The 19,557-nt window shown below is 49.5% G+C and overlaps 6 protein-coding genes across 6 annotated transcripts; 2 read left to right on the top strand and 4 right to left on the bottom strand.

Moving 5' to 3' along the window:
• Positions 1–629: 629 nt before the first annotated feature.
• Positions 630–4,968, top strand: N7489_004052 (uncharacterized protein; the record flags this gene model as incomplete). The annotated part of the gene is made up of 3 exons (XM_056709804.1): positions 630–644; positions 753–3,503; positions 3,574–4,968. 3 exons carry the CDS (start codon positions 630–632, stop codon positions 4,966–4,968), a joined length of 4,161 nt encoding a protein of 1,386 aa, XP_056568225.1.
• Positions 4,969–5,653: 685 nt separating this feature from the next.
• Positions 5,654–7,963, bottom strand: N7489_004053 (Zn(II)2Cys6 transcription factor; the record flags this gene model as incomplete). Its single annotated transcript, XM_056709805.1, is given in 5 exon segments — positions 5,654–5,858; positions 5,914–6,666; positions 6,681–6,934; positions 7,026–7,528; positions 7,585–7,963. 5 exon segments carry the CDS (start codon positions 7,961–7,963, stop codon positions 5,654–5,656), a joined length of 2,094 nt encoding a protein of 697 aa, XP_056568226.1.
• Positions 7,964–8,549: 586 nt separating this feature from the next.
• Positions 8,550–9,723, bottom strand: N7489_004054 (uncharacterized protein; the record flags this gene model as incomplete). Its single annotated transcript, XM_056709806.1, has 3 exons — positions 8,550–8,619; positions 8,677–9,671; positions 9,721–9,723. The coding sequence occupies 3 exons, from the start codon at positions 9,721–9,723 to the stop codon at positions 8,550–8,552; spliced, it is 1,068 nt and encodes a 355-aa protein (XP_056568227.1).
• Positions 9,724–10,009: 286 nt separating this feature from the next.
• Positions 10,010–13,487, top strand: N7489_004055 (RIC1 family protein; the record flags this gene model as incomplete). The annotated part of the gene is made up of 5 exons (XM_056709807.1): positions 10,010–10,333; positions 10,398–11,792; positions 11,849–12,116; positions 12,171–12,646; positions 12,699–13,487. 5 exons carry the CDS (start codon positions 10,010–10,012, stop codon positions 13,485–13,487), a joined length of 3,252 nt encoding a protein of 1,083 aa, XP_056568228.1.
• Positions 13,488–14,382: 895 nt separating this feature from the next.
• On the bottom strand, positions 14,383–15,348 carry N7489_004056 (uncharacterized protein; the record flags this gene model as incomplete). The annotated part of the gene is made up of 1 exon (XM_056709808.1): positions 14,383–15,348. One exon carries the CDS (start codon positions 15,346–15,348, stop codon positions 14,383–14,385), a length of 966 nt encoding a protein of 321 aa, XP_056568229.1.
• A 1,859-nt stretch (positions 15,349–17,207) lies between these two features.
• Positions 17,208–18,825, bottom strand: N7489_004057 (uncharacterized protein; the record flags this gene model as incomplete). The annotated part of the gene is made up of 3 exons (XM_056709809.1): positions 17,208–18,079; positions 18,139–18,365; positions 18,419–18,825. The coding sequence occupies 3 exons, from the start codon at positions 18,823–18,825 to the stop codon at positions 17,208–17,210; spliced, it is 1,506 nt and encodes a 501-aa protein (XP_056568230.1).
• Positions 18,826–19,557: the final 732 nt, after the last annotated feature.

Genomic DNA, 19,557 nt, shown 5'->3' on the forward strand with positions numbered 1-19,557 from the left:
GCTGGGCCCAGGCCAAAAATTGCACTTACATAATCGTTCTACCGGTAAAGAGAAATTACAACCCCTGAATTCCCCGAGTCCCTAGTCGTGATAGGACTGTAACAAATATATCGAATTAAAACCCCTAATAGAGAACTGATGGGATGGAGTGACCTAATCAGACTTCACGACCTCGGAATCTCGGGAGTATCCCGGAACCCTTTTTTCAAGCATCCCGAACTGCACAGGTGGAACCCGACAATTCTATTGGTGATATAATCCCTAGGTAGGCCGAACACTCCGTATATCTTCCCGAGAGCAAATACTCGGCACAATGCAATAGCAATGATCTCGATAACATGGACTAACTGGCCCATGACCCACCAACACGTCTGAATATAAGCCAATCGGATTTCTAACTCGGATGTCTAACGGAATAAGCCTTTCGGGCCCTAAAATTGGGTCTCGGAATATATGCCTCTAGTATCACAATCATAGGAGCTACCACACAGCTCCACCATATGTAGCGGTAATAGAAAACTGCTGGTCTGCCCAGTTAGGCCAGTACTTTATGCTCAGACCGAACTTTACTCAAACGCACCAATTTCAACCACCCAGGAGCTAGAGACTTCATCTGTCGAAAGTGCAAGATGTCGGAGACCTCAGTAAGTACTTAATCGGGTGTGAACTCGGACAGAAGCAAAAAGAAATCGAAGAATCTTCTCACGTAATGAACGCACACTCAATTGATCAGCGGTACTAACTATACGTAGGAATCACCTGAGAGGAAGATACAAGACAGGGAAATTCCTGTCTATCGCCCCAATGGACGCAGTCTTGGCGTACTATTCTCCAACATTACTGCGCTTGGAGGAGGAAATAGCTCTCAGACAGTGTCCGATCTTCAGAAGATCCTGACCGACATTGTCATGTGGCCCATCAAGACCGTTCGTCAATTGACCCAGGGCGAGGCTCATACGGCCTCTAGCATTGTGGAAGATGTCAGCGGTGTCATTTTCCCAGGTGAACTGATGCTGGTACTTGGCCGCCCTGGGGCGGGCTGTTCAACAGTTCTTCGCCTGATTGCCAACCAGAGAGAAACCTACCAAGACGTCCATGGCTGTGTCGAATACGGCGGTCTTTCGTCGGCTGAGATGGGAACGCGCTATCGCTCCGAAGTCCTGTACTGTGCAGAGGATGACATCCATTTCGCCAATCTGTCCGTCAAAGACACCATGGATTTCGCGATGCGGGTGCGCAAGCCCTACGAACACTCTGAGCCCGTTACCCAATTCTCCCAGAACATGACAGATAGTATCTTGGCGTCGTTGGGGCTATCTCATACAAAAGATACAATTGTGGGAGACGCTTTTACCCGTGGAGTCTCCGGCGGAGAGAGGAGACGAATTTCGTTGGCCGAAGTGCTTGCTGTCAACCCAGTCCTCGCATCCTGGGATAACCCAATCCGAGGTCTGGACAGTTCCTCGGCACTGAGCTTCCTTGACCTCTTGAGAGCCATGTCCCGACAGACAGGGATGGCTAGCGCAGTGACAATTTACCAAGCGTCCGAAGCTATGTACAAGTTCTTTGACCGCGTCATGCTCATGTACGAAGGAAAGATGATTTTCTGTGGTCCCGCCACCCGAGCGAAGGAATACTTTATTGCGCTTGGCTTTAGCTGCCCCGAGAGGCAAACCACTGCAGATTTTCTCACGGCAGTCACTTCTCCCAGTGAACGTGTTTTCCAAGATACCTATACTGGCCCGCGTTACGAGACAGCCGAGGCACTTGCTCGGGCGTTCCGCAATAGCAAAGAGTACCAGCAGTTACAAGAGGAGATGAAACGGTACTCGGAGCAAGTCGCTTCGGACCAAAGTATTACCTGCAGTTTTGAAGAAGAAGTCCGGAGAACGCGGTCCAGGTTCGTGTCAAAATCTTCAAGTGAGATATCTTCCATCTGGACACAATCTCTAGCTAGCTTGCGCCGCCAGTACCAGTTGATCTGGAGAGACTGGTCCACACTTCTCACGGTCCTCGTTCTAACTGCTGTCAACGCGGTAATCGCTTCGTCCGCATACTACATGGCACCAAAGACTGCAACTGGCTCTTTTGAGCGCAGTGGTGCTCTGTTCTTCTCGCTTGTTTACTTTACTCTCAACGCGTTGACCGAGGTCCCCAAGACGATTCAAAGCCGCGCTATTCTGCTCAAGCAGCATCGCATGGGATATCTGCACCCAGTCTCGTTTGTGATTGCCTTGGCTATAGCGGAAGTCCCAGTCACTGCCCTACAGTCAATTGTGTTCGCGTGTTGTTACTATTTCACTATTGGATTGGAGAAAACCGCAGGGAGCTTTTGGATATTTGTCCTGATCGTGTTTGTCCACTTCACGAGCATATCGACTCTGTTCCGTATGCTTGGTGCCTGGTCCCCCAACCTCAATATCGGGTTATTGATGGCTGGATGTGCGGTGCCTATGGTCTGTCTATATACGGGATATGCACCCCCGGTACCAACCATGCACCGTTGGGGATCATGGATCCGACGCATTTCACCTACTCCATTTGGTATGGAAGCTTTGATGGGTAACGAATATTCCGATATTACGCTTCATTGCTCCCCCGATCAATTGATTCCTCACGGACCCGGGTACGATGACATTCACAACCAGGGCTGCCCTATGGCTGGGGCGCACATGGGATCAGCAGAAGTCTCTGGGAAGACCTATCTGACCAGTCAGTATGGATTCCATGCTGAAAACATCTGGCGTGACTTTGGCATCATCCTCGTCATGTGGTTTATCTATTTCATGTTGACGGCAGTGGGCCTCAGCGTCATGACTCGTGAATCCAGTGCGTCCAACGGACGTGTATACAAACGAGGTACCACCTCCGGGGTACATGATCTGAGAACCAACGACGTTGAAAACCAAGCGGAGGTGGAGATAAAACCGAAGGCAAATTCTTCAGCTAGCTCCCTCACTGAACAAGTCGCCGATGTCACTGTTGCTGAGCCGGTTTCGGGTGAAGGTGTATTTGTTTTCAAAGATGTCAACTATTTTGTCAAGGTCGCTGGCGAGGAGCGCCAGCTACTGAACGATGTCACAGGATATGTCAAACCAGGGCAGTTGACCGCACTTATGGGGGCCTCCGGCGCTGGAAAGTCAACTCTACTCGAAACGATATCCGGTCGGAAGAGCGAAGGCCGGACTGAAGGCAGCCTGCTATTTGACAACCGGTACCTTGACAATACATTCTCTCGGTCTTGTGGTTTCTGTATGCAGCAGGACGTTCATGAACCCTTGGCTACCGTGCGGGAGGCGCTGAGCTTCTCAGCCTTCATGCGTCAGACCGCGGAAACGACACCCGAGCAGAAGCTTGAAGATGTCGACAAGATTCTGGAGCTGCTCGAGCTTGATACCATTTCCGATGCTCTCGTAGGTTCTCTCGGGGTTGAAGAGCGAAAGCGGGTGACCATTGGAGTTGAACTGTGTGCTCGACCTTCGGCCCTTCTTTTCCTGGATGAGGTAAGATATCTTTTTCAACGTCCTTTCTTGGCCTTACGAGAAATCTGAACTGACTAGATTCTCGGTACAGCCCACGTCAGGCCTAGATAGTCAAGCTGCCCACTCAATCGTCACATTCCTCCGAAAAATTGCCGGACAGGGCGTTCCCATCGTTTGTACCATTCATCAGCCGTCAAGCATTATCTTTGAGATGTTTGACCACACTCTAATCCTGGCCCCTGGCGGTCGGACCGTGTACTTTGGAGAGACAAGAGAGCGACTGAATGAATACTTTGCGCGGAATGGTGCAGCGATGAGTCCGTTCGCCAACCCAGCCGAGTTTGTCATTACAACTGTTGCTGCCAGCGGTCAGGATCCCAATGGGACGGACTGGTCACAATTATGGCGCAACTCGCCAGAGTTGCAAAAGCTACACAAGTATGTTTCCGGCCTTATTCAGAATGCACCGTCCTCTTCAGAAAATCAAGTGCAGCTTGCTCCATCGAAACGCGCCAAAGAATTTGCATTGCCGCTAGCCAACCAGGTCATCCATGTGACTACACGCCATTGGATCTCTGTGTGGCGCAATGGAGCATACAATTTCAGCAAGCTCTTCAAACAGATTTTCTTCCAACTTATCGTTGCGTTCACCTTTTTCAAGGTGGGTAAAGATGTCAACGGCCTCCAGAATCATGCACTTGCTTTTCTTATCGCCTGTTGGGTGATCCCTGCGCTTGCTGCGGACCTACAGGATATTTGGTTCCAAAAATGGGCCATCTTTGAGGCGCGGGAGCGGAACGGCATATACGACTACAAAGCTCTGCTGATTGCGCTCATTGCCGTCGAGACGCCATGGCAAATTGTAAGCTTCACATTGATCTTCTTTTGCAGCTACTGGACGGTTGGCTATGCCAATACTGCATCGATCGGCGGCTTTGTTTACTTCATGACTCTGCTGCTGTCCTTATTCGGCACCGGGTTTTGTTTCCTTGTGGCAGCTCTTTTCCCTAATCCGACAATGGCCGGATATGCAACCTCTGTGTTTTGGGTCGTCCTGATGATGTTCAACGGCATTGTCACTCCACAAAGCGTGTTGAACAGCTTCTACCGCCCTTGGATCATCTGGGCTGATCCTATGCGATACTATTTTGGAGCCATCGTCTCGTCAGTGCTGCATAACACCGGGGCTGTCTGTAAACAAAAGGATTTCGCCACCTTTCATCCACCGTCTGGCCAGACCTGCGGTGAATACATGCATAACTACACGTCGTCAAATCCGGGGTATTTAGTGGACCCGTCCGCTACTTCGTTGTGTCAGTATTGCCCCTACTCAGATGGGGATGATTACTCCAAAACCCTGGGTTTCATCTACGACGATAGATGGAGGGATTGGGCCGTCTTCTTGGCCTTCTGCCTGACGAATCTTGCTCTCATCTTCTTTATTTCTTGGCTCACCAGAGTGCAAATTCGACGGTGGCGGAAGTAGAGACATATCAGGAACGCATTCATTGCTCGCCAACCGAGGCCTGTTCAGCCTCACCTCATTGGTGCATTGCCTTCCAACCCAAACTTCTCTGTGTGCCCATTTGCATTACTTTCCGCCTTCACTTGTCTGTTTGATACTTTTTTTTTAGACCTAGACCTCGATGTCGGGGTATTCTAGATTGCTTGTCCCGCCGTCATTCGTTTCTCTCCCACGAGCACTTAGAATGAGCAGGTGTTACGCTGATATTTAGACAAAATAGGAATTGCTAGACTTTAGATTATGGTTATTTAACATTAGGGTTAGAAATAGCCACGAGGGCAAATTCCTTTGATTTCAATGAAAGAATAAAAACCAATTTAAAGCCATACAAACTGTCAACAGAGGTAGTTAGGTGTAAGGCGACCGCTTCCAGATGCAAGACTTCGAATTTGTAGTTGGTTGTTCTTATCACGTCTCGCACTCTTTTGATTTTTCTATTTTCCCCCTAAACATCCGTTCCTGGGTCCTCATATGGAGCTTCCGACATTTGAGTCACCAAAGCTCATACCTGGAACGCTTCACGTGATATCCTACCCTGGGAGTTCGGAATCGCATAATGAAAATGGTATAGGCGTAGGTTGAGAACTAGGCCATGAGAAGGCTATAATCATTCTACATCAATGTATTTAAGAAGACCTTTGTAATATTAATACAAAGCATGTGGTATATCCTGCGGCTGGAATCCCGCTTGCAACCAGTGAGGTATGTAATTTACCTCAGGTGCCATTATCAAAGATTCCAGATAACCCTCCCCAGCGTCTGTGGTGTGGGCTATGGCATTGCTTGAAGGGGATGCAGAAGAGTCATGTTCGAGGACAGCGACACTATCCTGATTGAACCGGGGATCGGGTCTGCGTGCAATTAGAAGACTGCGCTAGATAAGATTGGAACAGAGAAAGAACGTACTGTTGCAACCAAGGAAAGAAGCTCGTCATATTTTCATCCAGGTCACCAAGGCTCTGGCTAGACCCGAGAGCATCCTTGGCCACCTTCATCACATCCAGGCTCAGAGCCTTGCCAGTGGTTGGGCCCACGTGTTGAATTTGATCAAGACATTGGATGCCACGCTCGACGACGGTAAACGTGTTTCGAGCATATTGGGCAGTCATATCGGAGTCCAGCACATCGTAGAGTAAGTTCACACAAGCAGAGACTAGAAAGGTTGCCAATGACCCGTCAAACTTGACGCCAGGATACCGGCGGAAGAAGACATCATAGTTCAAGTCAATAATGCTCCTAGCTGAAGAGATAGATGCATCAATAGATCCTTTTATATCCATTGTTCCAGCTGCCCGCTCCTGTGCTTCCGCCTTGGAGTTAAAAAAGGTGGCAAACACTAGCGCCGGTCGGTGCATTAGCATCCGCACCAAATAGTAGTGATTTCCAAGGATAACCCGCTGCACTTCCTGCCATCCATCGCCAATAGGCAGGCTGTCATCGAAGAAGTGCAGATATGGCGGAAGCGTCTTAGTCATGTTTTCCAGTTCCAGGTCACACTCCAGAGCAGTTTGATGAACTCGACAAAGATCGCTCACGTTTAAAATGTTTTTGGAGGAGTAGATGTCCACCAAGATGCGGTCCACAATCTTTCCGATTATAGCTTTAGCTCGTGTCATGGCACATTGGGTGGTAGCTTGGATATATTGGGTTCCCCCGGGTCTGTTTCAAGTGACAAAGAGGTTAGGTCTTCAGGATATGGCGCATCGATCAGCTCATCTCGGAAGGCTGACGGCCGACCGGTGTATAACGAACAAGAGCGTTCCTGAGCGTATAGAGTCCAGAAGGTAAGACGGAGGCGGTGCATTGTCGGGTTGGCTCCTTCGACAACTTGGGCACGGTGAATCCCAAGGGCAGTGGCGCTGCGGGCAGCATGACCCAGATATAGATAGGCGTCATTGGCCCTCATAATCTGGTAGGCATAAACTGCCTGTCACATAACACACGTGCATATTAGCGGCCAGATCGACATATGGGCGGTGATACTGTGCTTCCCATTTTTGGACAGGGAACTAACTGACCTTGAGAAGGAAGAAATGCGTGGAATGTAGACTGGGATCTTCAAACAGTTTGATCGAGCCACTTGCCTTACGGGAAAAATGATCGCCCCATCCCTCAGATAAAGGAGCATCTTGCCGTCCCTCTGAGCTTGACACTCGGGCGCCGATTGCGAGTGCCATGTAAACAAGGTCCCTTCTATCGTGAGAAGGGAGCTGAGAAGGTGTCTTCCAGAAGCCCTCCCAAATGCCTATAATCTCGGGATATACCAATACCGGGACCTGGGGGTGGATGATTTCGAAATACGCATTCAAAAAGGCATCTCCCATTTCACGGGATAGATATGCATCTGGTTGACACTTCCCGTTATTGTCGTCTACACCCACTGAGAACATAAACCTCTCTAACCCCCATCTTTCCACCCCGTCCGGTATCGGATTGCTCTGGGGTGTCAAGAGAGCCTCATTAGTCCTCCGTTTGATCCGCTGGTGAATACGTTGAACAAAGCAGAAGTGTGACGACGGGCCTGTGCACAGTCAGCACCGGAATAAAACCCGGCATGGAATGAGAGTATAGAATTACCATAGAACTGAAACGAACCACTGTCGCGGTTAGACACACCAATTCCAGCTCGCAGTTCTCGTAACCTCTTGTACTGCACAGGGTCATGGCGTACTTGTACAGCTGGAGGGATTCCATAGGTTGTGGTGAAAGGTCTGTCGACACTGGTCTCGGACGGATTCCCAGACCTGACGCGGGTAGGACCCCGCGTCCGCTTGGACTCAGAAGTGCGGTAGACACAGGCAACCCCGGATGGCCGGCAGCCAGAACAAGGACTCTGACCATCGCATCGGACCTTTCTCGCGCGGCAAAGCTGACATGCTCGGGTGATCCTTGGTCCTCGCTTGCGAGTCCCTAGGCTAGCATTATCACTGGGATCATCAATCCGTGACGAAATCATCTTGTCTTGGAATCCAAATGGAATCGCAGCCCTTTCCCTCTGTCGGAGCAAAAGACTTCCGAGACCGCCGAAGTTTCCGGCTTCGGTGTTGGTGGGCTTGGCACGGCTAGCTCTTCTGCACAGTCAACACAACCCCCAAAACAGTAATAGCAATTAAAGACCCGGTATGGCCCGGATCAGCTCATTGCGATATTTCACAAGCGAACGAAGAGTCTAAGAGAAAAAGCCCATCAATACCTCAAGGAAGTGAACGGTCCACGGGTAGGACGAAGACTTAGGAGAAGGATGCCTTGCCAACGTTGTAATCCGGTAAAATATGTTGTAGGTGACTCCTAATTCCCACATGAAATTAGCATCTTACATCGAGCCGAGTACAAATATATGGACTCTGGAAGTTTCTTTTAATCGAAATTTGACTGAGGTAAATATGGCAGTCAAGATATGTATCTACCACACGGGGACACGCCAAAGAGAAATGGAAGCGACTCTTTTTCTTTCTAAGGAACGCTTTGAAAAAGTGGATTTGCTACATGGTATATCAGATTGCGTCTTTCAATTTCATGGCATCAAGCATCGAACCAGAAAGTTATTTCTGGCCTCCAGCACCGGCACCACCGGCGCCACCGGCGCCGCCACCGCCCATCATGTTCCGAGCCCTATGAGCCTATTGTCAGCAATGTGATTTCTGAAGGCCAGATATTTCATAAACTTACATATCAGCGAGGTTGGGATCGCTCATCAGGCTGGACATGTCAGGCATGCCGCCACCCTGGCCAAAGTTTTCGGCCATCTGGCGGAGGCGGGGGTTGCTCATCAGGTTGCTAAGCATATCAGGGTTGCTCATGAGATTTTGTGCCATGCTGGAGAACATCGGGTTGCTCATCAGGGAGCCCAAGTCGGGCATACCACCAGCACCACCGCCGCCTCCACCACCAAGCATGCTGGCCAGGGAAGACAGGTCAGGCATACCACCGCCAGCACCACGCGAGGCGCCAGGAGCAGAGTCCAGTTCCTCAGATGGGGGCTCGGTGGTCCGGGAGGACTCTTCTAGCTTCCGTGTCGATGTCTCCAAGCCACGCTTCATGGCCTCACTGCCACCGTTGCCTTCTGCCTCAATCCCCTTCTCGTATGCTTCCTTGGCGGCATGGTAGTCTCCCATATCGAAGCGAGCGAGACCCAGACGGCTCCACGCCTTGGAGTACTTGGGATCGGCGGCAGCTGCAACCTCTGCATCTGCTGCGGCCTTCTCGTGCTGGCCCGAAGCGGAAAACGCGGCGGCGCGGTTGGAGAGATAGATAGGGTTGGCCGGGGCAATCTCGAGAGCTTTGGTGTATTGCTCAATGGCAGCGGCGTAGTCCTTCTTGGCCATGAGAGAATTTCCCTCAGACTTGAGCTTGTCGGATTCAGGTGTGGGCACACCAGCCTTTGGCTTCTCTTCCTGGGAAGTCTGAGCTCCGGTGGTGGATTGCGGGGTCGACTTGTTGCGCAGCTTCTCGTAGACGCTGTAGATTCCGACCAAGGATTGTCCTCCAACAGCATCCTTCACAGCAGCCTCATCGGTAGGGTCGACTTTGAAGGTATCCGCGATACAGGACTGGGCAATTTCAATCGACTCGGCGTCGTCGGCGGTGAGGGTGCCATCCTTCAGGCTGGAGCCCAGGAAATCAATGATGGCCAAGGCCAAGCGCTTGTTGCTTTCTGTTGGAGCCTGCAATGAATCAGTACCATGAATCTCTCACAACACCCAAGAAGCTTACCATTATAGCAATCTTTCAATAAATATTGTGAATGAAAGATAAACCGCGTTCAGGAGTGACCGAGATCGAAGAAAAAAACAGGTGAGGCAATGCGGGGGAAGTGCTTTTGCACGTGATCGTAGCTTATCGTTTCCCCGATCTGTTTCCATGCAAGTCGCTTGGACTTTACTTTACATTTGAATTTGTGCTTTGAGATTCTTGTCTGCGTTGCTGACGGAGAATTGGTTCCCTGGAGATGACTCCATGTGAGCTTCATTATCCATCTTAACCCCTGAACGTGACCTGAGCCATGTACTGGCCTCATGGAGTTCCCAGGGTCTACGCGGTCAATGGACCCGACATTGCGTATGCCTCCTCTGACGAGGATCGCAAAATCCAGAATGCCGTTGAAACTACTGATCGAAATACTGTTGCCGACAATGTGGAAAAAAGAGGGAATGACGGTCAACATGAGTCCGTAGACACCCAGCCCCATGAGTCGCAAACCGACTCGTCCACCGACACAGGCAAATCGGAATGGGGAAATGAAGCTATCAGGGGTATTTGTGTTTCTCGATCTGGTCAGATGTTTGCCACAATGTCAGAATCATCAATTGCTCTTTGGCAGACTCGGGTATGTCGGCAGTGATGTTATTGTTCATGGGGAAGTCTGAGTTGGTGACTGACAATTCTGGCAGCCTACAGCAGTAGTTACAGCAATCACTCGAACTCGATTCTCGCTGAAAACCTATGGTCCGAACGTTTCACTCCTTATGCACCCGGATTCGACGATCCTGGTTGTACAAACACTGAATGGGTACCTACTTACGTACTCGGTGGCATCGGATTCAACAACTCAAGTCTACCAGCAGCGATTTGATAATTCTACACACCATCGTCGTCAACAATTGGCCCTGTTTTCGGCCGTTGAGGAGGCCAATGTGGTCGGGGACATAAGCATCCGCTTCCGAATGGCGATCAAAATCGAGTCGGGAATCGTCAAGGCGCTGGCGCTAGATCAAGAACTTGTTGTCGCCACTGTGAAACCACCAGCTATACAGTGCATTCGATGGACGCCCGAGGCCGGAGGACCACAAACCACATCCGAGCTATTGAGTCGCATTCTAGGGATCTCGAAGAAGGTCTCGATCGTGGACATGGTATACGATCGTGCGATGAATCTCCTGATTTGGATTACCAGCAGCGGCCATGCATATGCTGTGCAACGAGATGCGGGCTCACAGCAGGATCCTGAAGCAGCCAAGAAACTCTTCCACGGACATTGCTTTCATAATCCGAAGGATGACAGCGAAAAGGCTGTGAAGGTGACCGTAAACGCACGTTTCTCTCTTTTGACTGTGAGCTGCTCAAATGGCGACGTCTTGGTCTACACTGCAAAAGATTACGTGGGCAACATTCCACTTTCACAAAAGCTCCATCTACCAGCATCGTCCACAACCACCGGGGCTTTGACTTTCATGGCCTATTCCCCGGATGGGTATTGTCTCTTTGCCGGTTACGAAAATGGCTGGACAACATGGAGTGTCTTTGGGAAGCCTGGAGGAAATAGCTTTTCAGTGGACGCCGCGTTGGCGACCGCCAATTCGGAGGATTGGTTAACCGGGGTGTCAGACGGGTGTTGGATTGGCGGCGGGTCGGATATCATTCTGTCTGGGCAAAATGACCGTCGCCTATGGGTTCTGGAGACAGCTCGCAGTGCTTTGACTGGCTGCTTTTCGGCTGCAAACTTGGCTAGAGGCCTGTTGCAGACCGGTACTGAGTTCATTCTCTACCGCGGTCATGACCTTCCAGATCTCATGACAATCTCAGGGAAGGATTCATTGTGGCATCATGGCCAGTACCCTCCGGCATATCTTCATTCCCAGTGGCCGATCCGGTCTTGTGTCGTGTCTCAGGATGGACGGTATGTTGCAATTGCAGGTCGGCGTGGTCTTGCACATTACAGTGTCAACAGCGGCCGATGGAAAGTATTCGAGGATTCAAAAGCCGAAAACTCATTTGCTGTGCGAGGGGGTATGTGTTGGTATGGCCACATCCTGATCGCAGCGGTGGAGAGTGACGGGTCATACGAGGTACGTTATTTCCCCCACTTGCATTAGTTCTATGTGTGACTGACTTTGATTGAAAGATTCGTCTTTATTCGCGCGAGGCTTCTCTCGGTAACAATTCGATTATGTTCATCGAATATCTACCATCACCAGTTGTGTTTATTGGACCCTCAGGGGAAGATTCTCTCTTGGTTTATACATACGATAACATTCTGTACCACTATATCATTAATTCGACCCAGCCCCAGATTACTCTTGTCCCTGTTGGACAGATCGCTTTCAATGGGATTGTCCGGGCACCCTCTCGCGTCCGATCGATCAGCTGGGTATTGCCTGAGGAGCAGACACGTGAGTTAGCTTGTTCTCTTTGCCGTTATCTGAATATATTGCTGAAAAGAGCAGGAAACGGGGATCCATCTCAAGACGTGAAGGTCGCATCTGTCCTTCTTCTTGTTGACGGCAATTTGGTACTGTTGCAGCCCACGGTCTCAGATGCCGGCGACCTGAAATACGACATGCGCATCGTATCACATGATGTCGAGTATTATATCTTGATGCGCGACCAGATTTCTTTCAATTTTTCCTCGCAGGTTGATGAATCTCTACCTGCTAGTCCTTCGGTTGATATGGCATTAGCGCCACCACACAGTAGTCTGTCGCTCCGCGACTCTCTCTGGATGTTCCGTCGACAAGACTTGCTAGCTTGGAATGATGTCCAAGATATTTTGCGGGAAGAGATGGTGCCGGCACCACTCAACATCCCCCTGGACTTTTACCCATTGTCTGTGTTACTGAACAAAGGCATTGTGCTTGGCGTTGAATCGGAAATGATGCAACGACGCGATGTGACCTTCACCGTTCTGAAATTCGCCATCCGGGTAAGCCATTTTCTCGAATAGATGATATTTTGTATTGACGTGTGCACCTCAGACTCACCTTTTCTTGCCGTATTTCCTCCAATATGGCCTAACCAGTGTGGGAATCCCTGCGGCTCTGGCTCTCTGTCGCCATTTTTCACATCTGTCTTACTTCGCTCATGGATTGGAAATCCTACTTCACCACGTGCTAGACGACGAAGTGGATAATGAGAGCCGAGCAAGCAAAAGTGAGAACCCACAAGCACGAGCAGAACCATTACTCCCAACCGTCATTGCTTTCCTCCAAGCTTCACTTCCCCCCAAGGATTACCTTGAGATTGTTGTACAATGCACACGGAAAACAGAGCTTCGATCATGGCGAACACTGTTCACGTACCTGCCTCCACCTAAGGATCTATTTGAACAGGCCTTGAAACTTGACTCCCTCAAAACTGCAGTTGGATACCTTCTTGTGCTGCAAGCCTTCGAGGATGAGGAGCAAGGGCATGATGGCCGCATCGAAGAATACGTTGTTCGTTTGATTGCCCTCGCCTCTCAGAAGGGAGACTGGGAGCTGTGTGCTGAGCTGGCTCGTTTCCTGATTGCCCTGGATGCTTCAGGTGAGATGCTCCGTCGCGCAATTTCCCGAGTTGGTCTGCGATCCGACTCTCAACCTGCCATGAAAGGCGCGTTTCCCGGCTCCGCATCCCGATTTGGTCCTGCAGGTGTCCAAGGTCTTGGCTTGAACCTCCCTATTAGGTCACCATCGTGGGCGTCTCTTTCCCCAACATCGCCTCTTTCGCCCCGTCCAAGCCGGCAAGATGGTGATGTATCAGATGACCATTCGTATTCAGCGGATTAGCAAAATAGATAATTAATTGGAGTTTCGTTGGTAGGAAGATTAGTCAGGTAATAACTTCCACATCGTAACCGTCAAGTTGCCTTACAAACAGAAGTTTCGACAGCAGGATGTTACATGGAAGACGAGCACAAAGCCTACGTCAATCGACCACATAATGTAACTCCACTCCCTGAATGCCTCTATATCCAACCGAGATCCTATAATTCGCGACAGCCGCCTCTGCTAAGACCATACGTACTATTCAATTGGAAATTATGGAATTAACGTCAGCAACAGCGCTATCCTATTACGTAGTGCTCATTAGGTATATCCTAAGTGAGATATCACAGCTTCATTCTAGAGCTGCTTCTTGAAGTATTTGCAAACAATGTCGGTCTTGTAAAGATATTCGGTTAGATCATGCTGATCACGGTGGTTCCCTCACAGACAATTGTAATGTCATCAGCCTTGACATCCTGTGCCTGTTTGAGCCGTCATGTAACTGGTAATAATTCCGGAATAACCTTGGAAGGGGTCCATTACGGGCCCTTTGAAGATGTGAATATATCTTTGGGAACCTTTTATACAACTACAACAACCTTGTGAACTTGATGGCTAATGTAACGACACCATGTACGGTGTGTATAAGGCGAGCACTGTGGCCCGAAAGCCGTTGGTAAATTTAGTTTACGCCCGTTCTTACATAGAAAATTAGGAAATTTAGGAAAGTCTGTAAGAAAATCACAGGGCACCAGTGCTAAAGCACACATCAAATCACCATATAACGTATCTTGCATTCCCTGAATACCTCTATAACAAATAATCAGTTTAAAAATCATCGCGACTCACCCGAAAGAAGAACTATCCATAGACAGAAAACGTGCGAAATAAACCTAAACACATTCAACAGGTGCGGTCAATGGGTTAGCGCTGCAGGCAATGCCTCTATATCAAATCGTAGGTGTATCTCGTACTGACGGCCGAGCGTGTGAATTCTAGCGATGCGATGCGTACCTCTCTCCCAAGCCCCTATCACAAGGCACGCCGCCGCCCTCCCTAGCTTTGTACCTAGGATCTCTTTATACTCGTCGGTATCATACTCCCATGTTTGACTCTCGATTCGATTGGACGTGGGCCAGTCGACATCATGTCTTGGGTAGAGAATTTCCTGCACATAGGGCAAGGTCTCATCGTTCTGGACCTGAGTAAAATAAAGATACTTGAGAGTATCGATGGGATGGTCAAAACTATACTGAGCAATAGCGATATTGGACCAATGTGGTCCCGTGTATCTATAAATACCTTCAGCAATTAGAACGCCTTCTGCAATGGAATGGTAATACCGGCTTTCCTTCTTGGAGTCGTTCTCGTTGTAACCGTAGTGTAACAGTTTTGAGAAGCGGTACTGTTTATCTCTTTCTGGGAGCCCTAATTGTTGCAAGTCCTCTTGAATGGTTCGAGGCGGGTCATCAAAATGGTTCTCTGGACAAGTGAATCTCTCTTTCTCATTATTGGCGTTGAGTAATTCGAACAATGTCTTGCTTGCTCGTCCACATAGGCATCCGGCTAGAGTTGGGTCGGCAATCCATGCTTGGTATGCATGTCCTTTTAGGTGATATTCATCGACTTGGTCATCCGACACCGGGGGTTTATCATCATCTGTAGGGGAATAAGGGGGCGTGAAGGAAATTTCTCCTGACGATAGACTGGCGGCATCTGGAATTGGATACGGGGTAGGGGATTGAAGGGATTCCGTGGCCAGACGCGGCCGAGTCGCGGACCTAGACGTCTCACTGCTATCATCCTGGCTGCGTCTACGTTTGCCTAGCACTTGCTCGGGTTGCGCTACTGGTTTGCGTAGACTTCCTGGTTGATATGCCATTTTATAATCTGAGTCTTGCTTTGTCTCGTGTTCTGCGAAAAGGAGAGGACTTTGAGTCTGGTTGATTGTGATTTGTAACAATTGGGTCTGTGATAAATACCTGTAAGTGGAGAGAAAGGTTCTCAATTATATAGTCCTGGCGAATTGGTCTTTGTGGTTAGTTGAATGGGGCCCATCAAAAGAAGGATGAAACGAGTCCTCGACGGAAATAGAACACCCGAGAGCCCATACAAGGCATGAAGATATCAATTGTTTACATGTGGGTTAGTACAAAGAAAGCAGAGACCCGCGACAAAGAGTACACAAATAAGTTCACAAAGAGCTCTCGGCCAACAAAGGGAAACAGAAATTGCTTTGTTGGAACAATGCTATTCTAAGATATGAAGTAGGGGTGGGCTATGTATAGCAAAAGGCACGGCCTTGGAAGATATGGATCCAATAGAAGACGAAATCATGAAGTGACATGGAAATGTGGCCATTGGGATGGAGATGGGCCAAAGTAAACTGAAGAGGTGCTTCTCTCCAAGGAACCTTGATATATAGGTCCTCTCTCGCATACATTATATCAGTTACAACCAGGAACCACAAAATATATTCTCCGCTTGCGAGTAATAGCTCATCCATATGCGCTGAGTGATATACCTCGCCAAAGCTTGCAAGCAAAGAGAGAGAGTCAAACATGGGTAATCATCTTGACATAACAAAGATTTTCTTTCCACTTCGGTGGCCCTACCTTTTCCAGGCCATCACCGAATTCCATTAATAGGGCTCTGGCGCCGAATGTAAGATTAACACTGTTGGAGACCACATGCCCTAGTCACAGGACTCCACTTCCTACTGCACACTTCTTCACGCATCTACTTTTCATCGTAGATCATCTCTATCAAACACTCCCACTATATTTCCCAGCATGCCTATACCTATACTACCCAGCGGTATAGTTGAAAAATCAAGATACCTGAATTACTAGTAACCACATAACTATGCCTTAATAATCTAAGTACAAACCACCCCAAAAATCGGAAATGTACGCATTTGTATGGAGGAAAAGGCTTCATTTTCATACTGGAGAGAGGGAGCAGGTAAACCACCTCGAAAATTGAAGATGCGCGTACCTGCATGGGAGAGAAAGGCTTCATTTTCATACTGGAGAGAGGGAGCAGGTAAACCACCTCAAAAATTGAAGATGCGCGTACCTCTTCATTTTCACTCATGCATGCATTTGTATATGTAGGAGAGAAAGCATTCATTTTCACATAGCTATATGATTTACAAATTTACAATCCACTGTACAGGGCGGTCGGCCAGGGCGGTGTACTGGGTGGCGCTAATTGGGCCATCCGGGTATCAAAAATTTGAACCTATACCGACCCCTATCGGTCTATAATTGATCTCCTCGAATCCAGATGGCTGAAATCTTGAGTGGACTCGGACTTGACGTATAGACAAGGATCTATAAATTGTTGCATAAGCTAACTATTTCGGGATAATCAGGTCACCTCAGCGCCGAGGCCATCGAGGCCATCGAGGCCATCGAGGCCGTCGAGGCCAAGAGACCCGCTTCTGCTTTGGAGCCAATAATGATTGGCAGCGTGTCCCACTTCAATCCACACGCACGAGGTAAAATCGACGAAACGTCAACATATCCAATGTCTTTCCGGTTCAAGAGGCACACTGATATCTACTATTTGGAAATGTTGAACGTGTTATGTTTGTTTCTGAAAAGACTGAACTACTTCGAGGTTGCTATGCACAAACAGCACTAATGTCCCTAGGACAATCCTCGGCATCCGAGATCCACCGTCGTCCCCTATTACTGCATCTTCGTGGGATCTTTCGGGAATATCAACGTGTCACAGCTAGTAAGCAGGAAAATGCATAGTCCGCAGTGTTGTAAACTCATCGCGACTGCGCTGGCATGCTTTACGCCCCGAGCCAGTCGCCCTGATGTCGTTGAAGCCCGCGCCAAGCTCACCCCCAAGGCGGCAGTTCGCCCACATCAGCTCTGCATCAAGATGCTGGGCGACTCGCCTCATCCGACGCAGGTCATCGGTCATCACAAGAGCGCTAACTGCGTTGGGGTTGTCATTGCACAGTTTGACTACTTCCTCACCATCAAATGGGCAAACAACGGCCACGGGACCGAGCATCGCCCCTCGTGCCAGACGACTATCGGGGTGCACGTTGCACAAGACAGTGGGATTGACCCAGAAACCACGGTTAGGAACTCGCTCAGGGATCCCACCAGTCATAAACATGGCACCCTCTCCACGAGCCTGTAGCAGGAGAGATCTGATCTTGTCATAGCGCTCCTTAGAAACAACCGGGCCGACTTTCAGATAAAATTCGGGATTGATCTCCATGTACGCCTTCAGCATTTGCAGAAACGCAGCGTAAATGGATCTGTGAACGTAGATCACGGAACCGCTGGCACAGAGTTGTCCATTGTTGTCGAACGCCGCGCGCGCTGCCGCATCAACTGCCTGCACAATGTTGACATCCTCGAACACCACAGTTGGGCTAATGCCTCTGAGATCGAAGCACAGATGCTTGCCAAAGTCGCCGGCAGTGTCCTTCCGGATCTGCATGATTGTCTCGGCCCGTCCGACGAACGACACTCCTTGGATACGCGGGGAGCGGACAAGAGTCGAACCAGTGCCGGGTCCATCTCCGAAGATGATGTTCATGACCCCTTTTGGTAGCTCTGCCTGACGGAACACCTCGGCGAGCACTATTATCATCCATTGTTAGTGAATTTCTGCAATGCCGTCACATGGGAAAATCACTTACAAAAGGCCGTCGTGCTGGTCAACTCGCTTGGCTTAGCGACACCTGTACATCCGAATGCGAGACAAGAAGCGATCTTGAACGTCAAAAGGTAAAGCGGCATCGTGGATGAAACGACAATGGCACAGACGCCAACCGGCACTCGCTGCTTGTGCATGAAAGTCTCTTCTGTTTTGCCTTTCTGGAGGCCTACTTCAGTTTCCTCCTGCTCGATGTGTGCCGCGAAGAATCTAACAAGAAGGAAGGTCAGACGAAATCACATCCGCAAGGAGACGAAACGAACCGGAAATGCTGAATGGCACAGTCGACTTCAGCCCGCGCCCGATCGATACTCTTGCCTTGGTCGATGCTTTCCCAGACGATGAACATGTCTTTCTTGCTTTCCATGATTGATGCAATGCGAAACAGATGCAGAGCCCGGAACTGAACGGGGGCCTGCGACCATTCACGCAAAGCTCGGTGAGCGACATCGATGGCATAGTCGACGACGATGCCAGGAGTGCGGGGTACTTTCAGTAAGAGATTGCCCGAGTAGGGAGACAGCGAGTCAATCCATTGCGATGTGTGACTGCCCACGAATTCGTTGTCGATGAAATTCTCAAGTCTCAATGGCACAGTCACGGAAGCATCGAGGAACTGCGAGGCTAGGCCCATGGTGTCGAGCTGCCACATCGTCTCAACGGTGCCCATGATGCCGCCCTGTGAGAGAGGAATTGAAGCTTGCATCGGGTTCGAACTTAAGCTATGGGAGGGATGGAGCTATGGGAGGGAGTGGAAGTGGAAACAGAGGTAAGAGTTCCAAGGTTGTTTTCCTTCCTGGTGCGGGGATGCTTATCGATTCAGGCGGTCGCCCACAACGAATTGTACAAACTGTGTGCAGTCTACCGGTTTCTAAGGTTAAGTACGATTACCGCCTTTTCAGGAGCATTCCTGCCTGTCACTGAAACCTGTCACTGAAAGATTCCTGCATTCATCTCAACTGGCACAGAAGAACGGGCGGCCAACTTGAGGCTATGTACCCTCATCAATAAGTTGCTTTCCAATACCCCAAGGGAGGTAGAAGGAGTACGGGCTACGCCCGCTCTCCCCTGGACCTTCACCAAGGACAACACCAAGGACAACACCAAGGACAACACCAAGGACAACACCAAGGACAACACCAAGGACAACACCAAGGACAACACCAAGGACAACACCAAGGACAACAGCCAGAACAAAGCCAGGAACAACACCAAGAAAGCCAGGACAACAGCCAGGACAAACCCAGGAACAACACCAAGAAAGCCAGGACAACAGCCAGGACAAACCCAGGAACAACACCAAGAAAGCCAGGACAACAGCCAGGACAAACCCAGGAACAACACCAAGAAAGCAAGGACAACAGGGACAACCACCAACAACACCAAGAACAAGAACAACAAC

This window comes from Penicillium chrysogenum (genome assembly GCF_028827035.1).
Source record: "Penicillium chrysogenum strain IBT 35668 chromosome Unknown utg000002l_segment0_segment0, whole genome shotgun sequence".
Classification (NCBI taxonomy): domain Eukaryota; kingdom Fungi; phylum Ascomycota; class Eurotiomycetes; order Eurotiales; family Aspergillaceae; genus Penicillium; species Penicillium chrysogenum.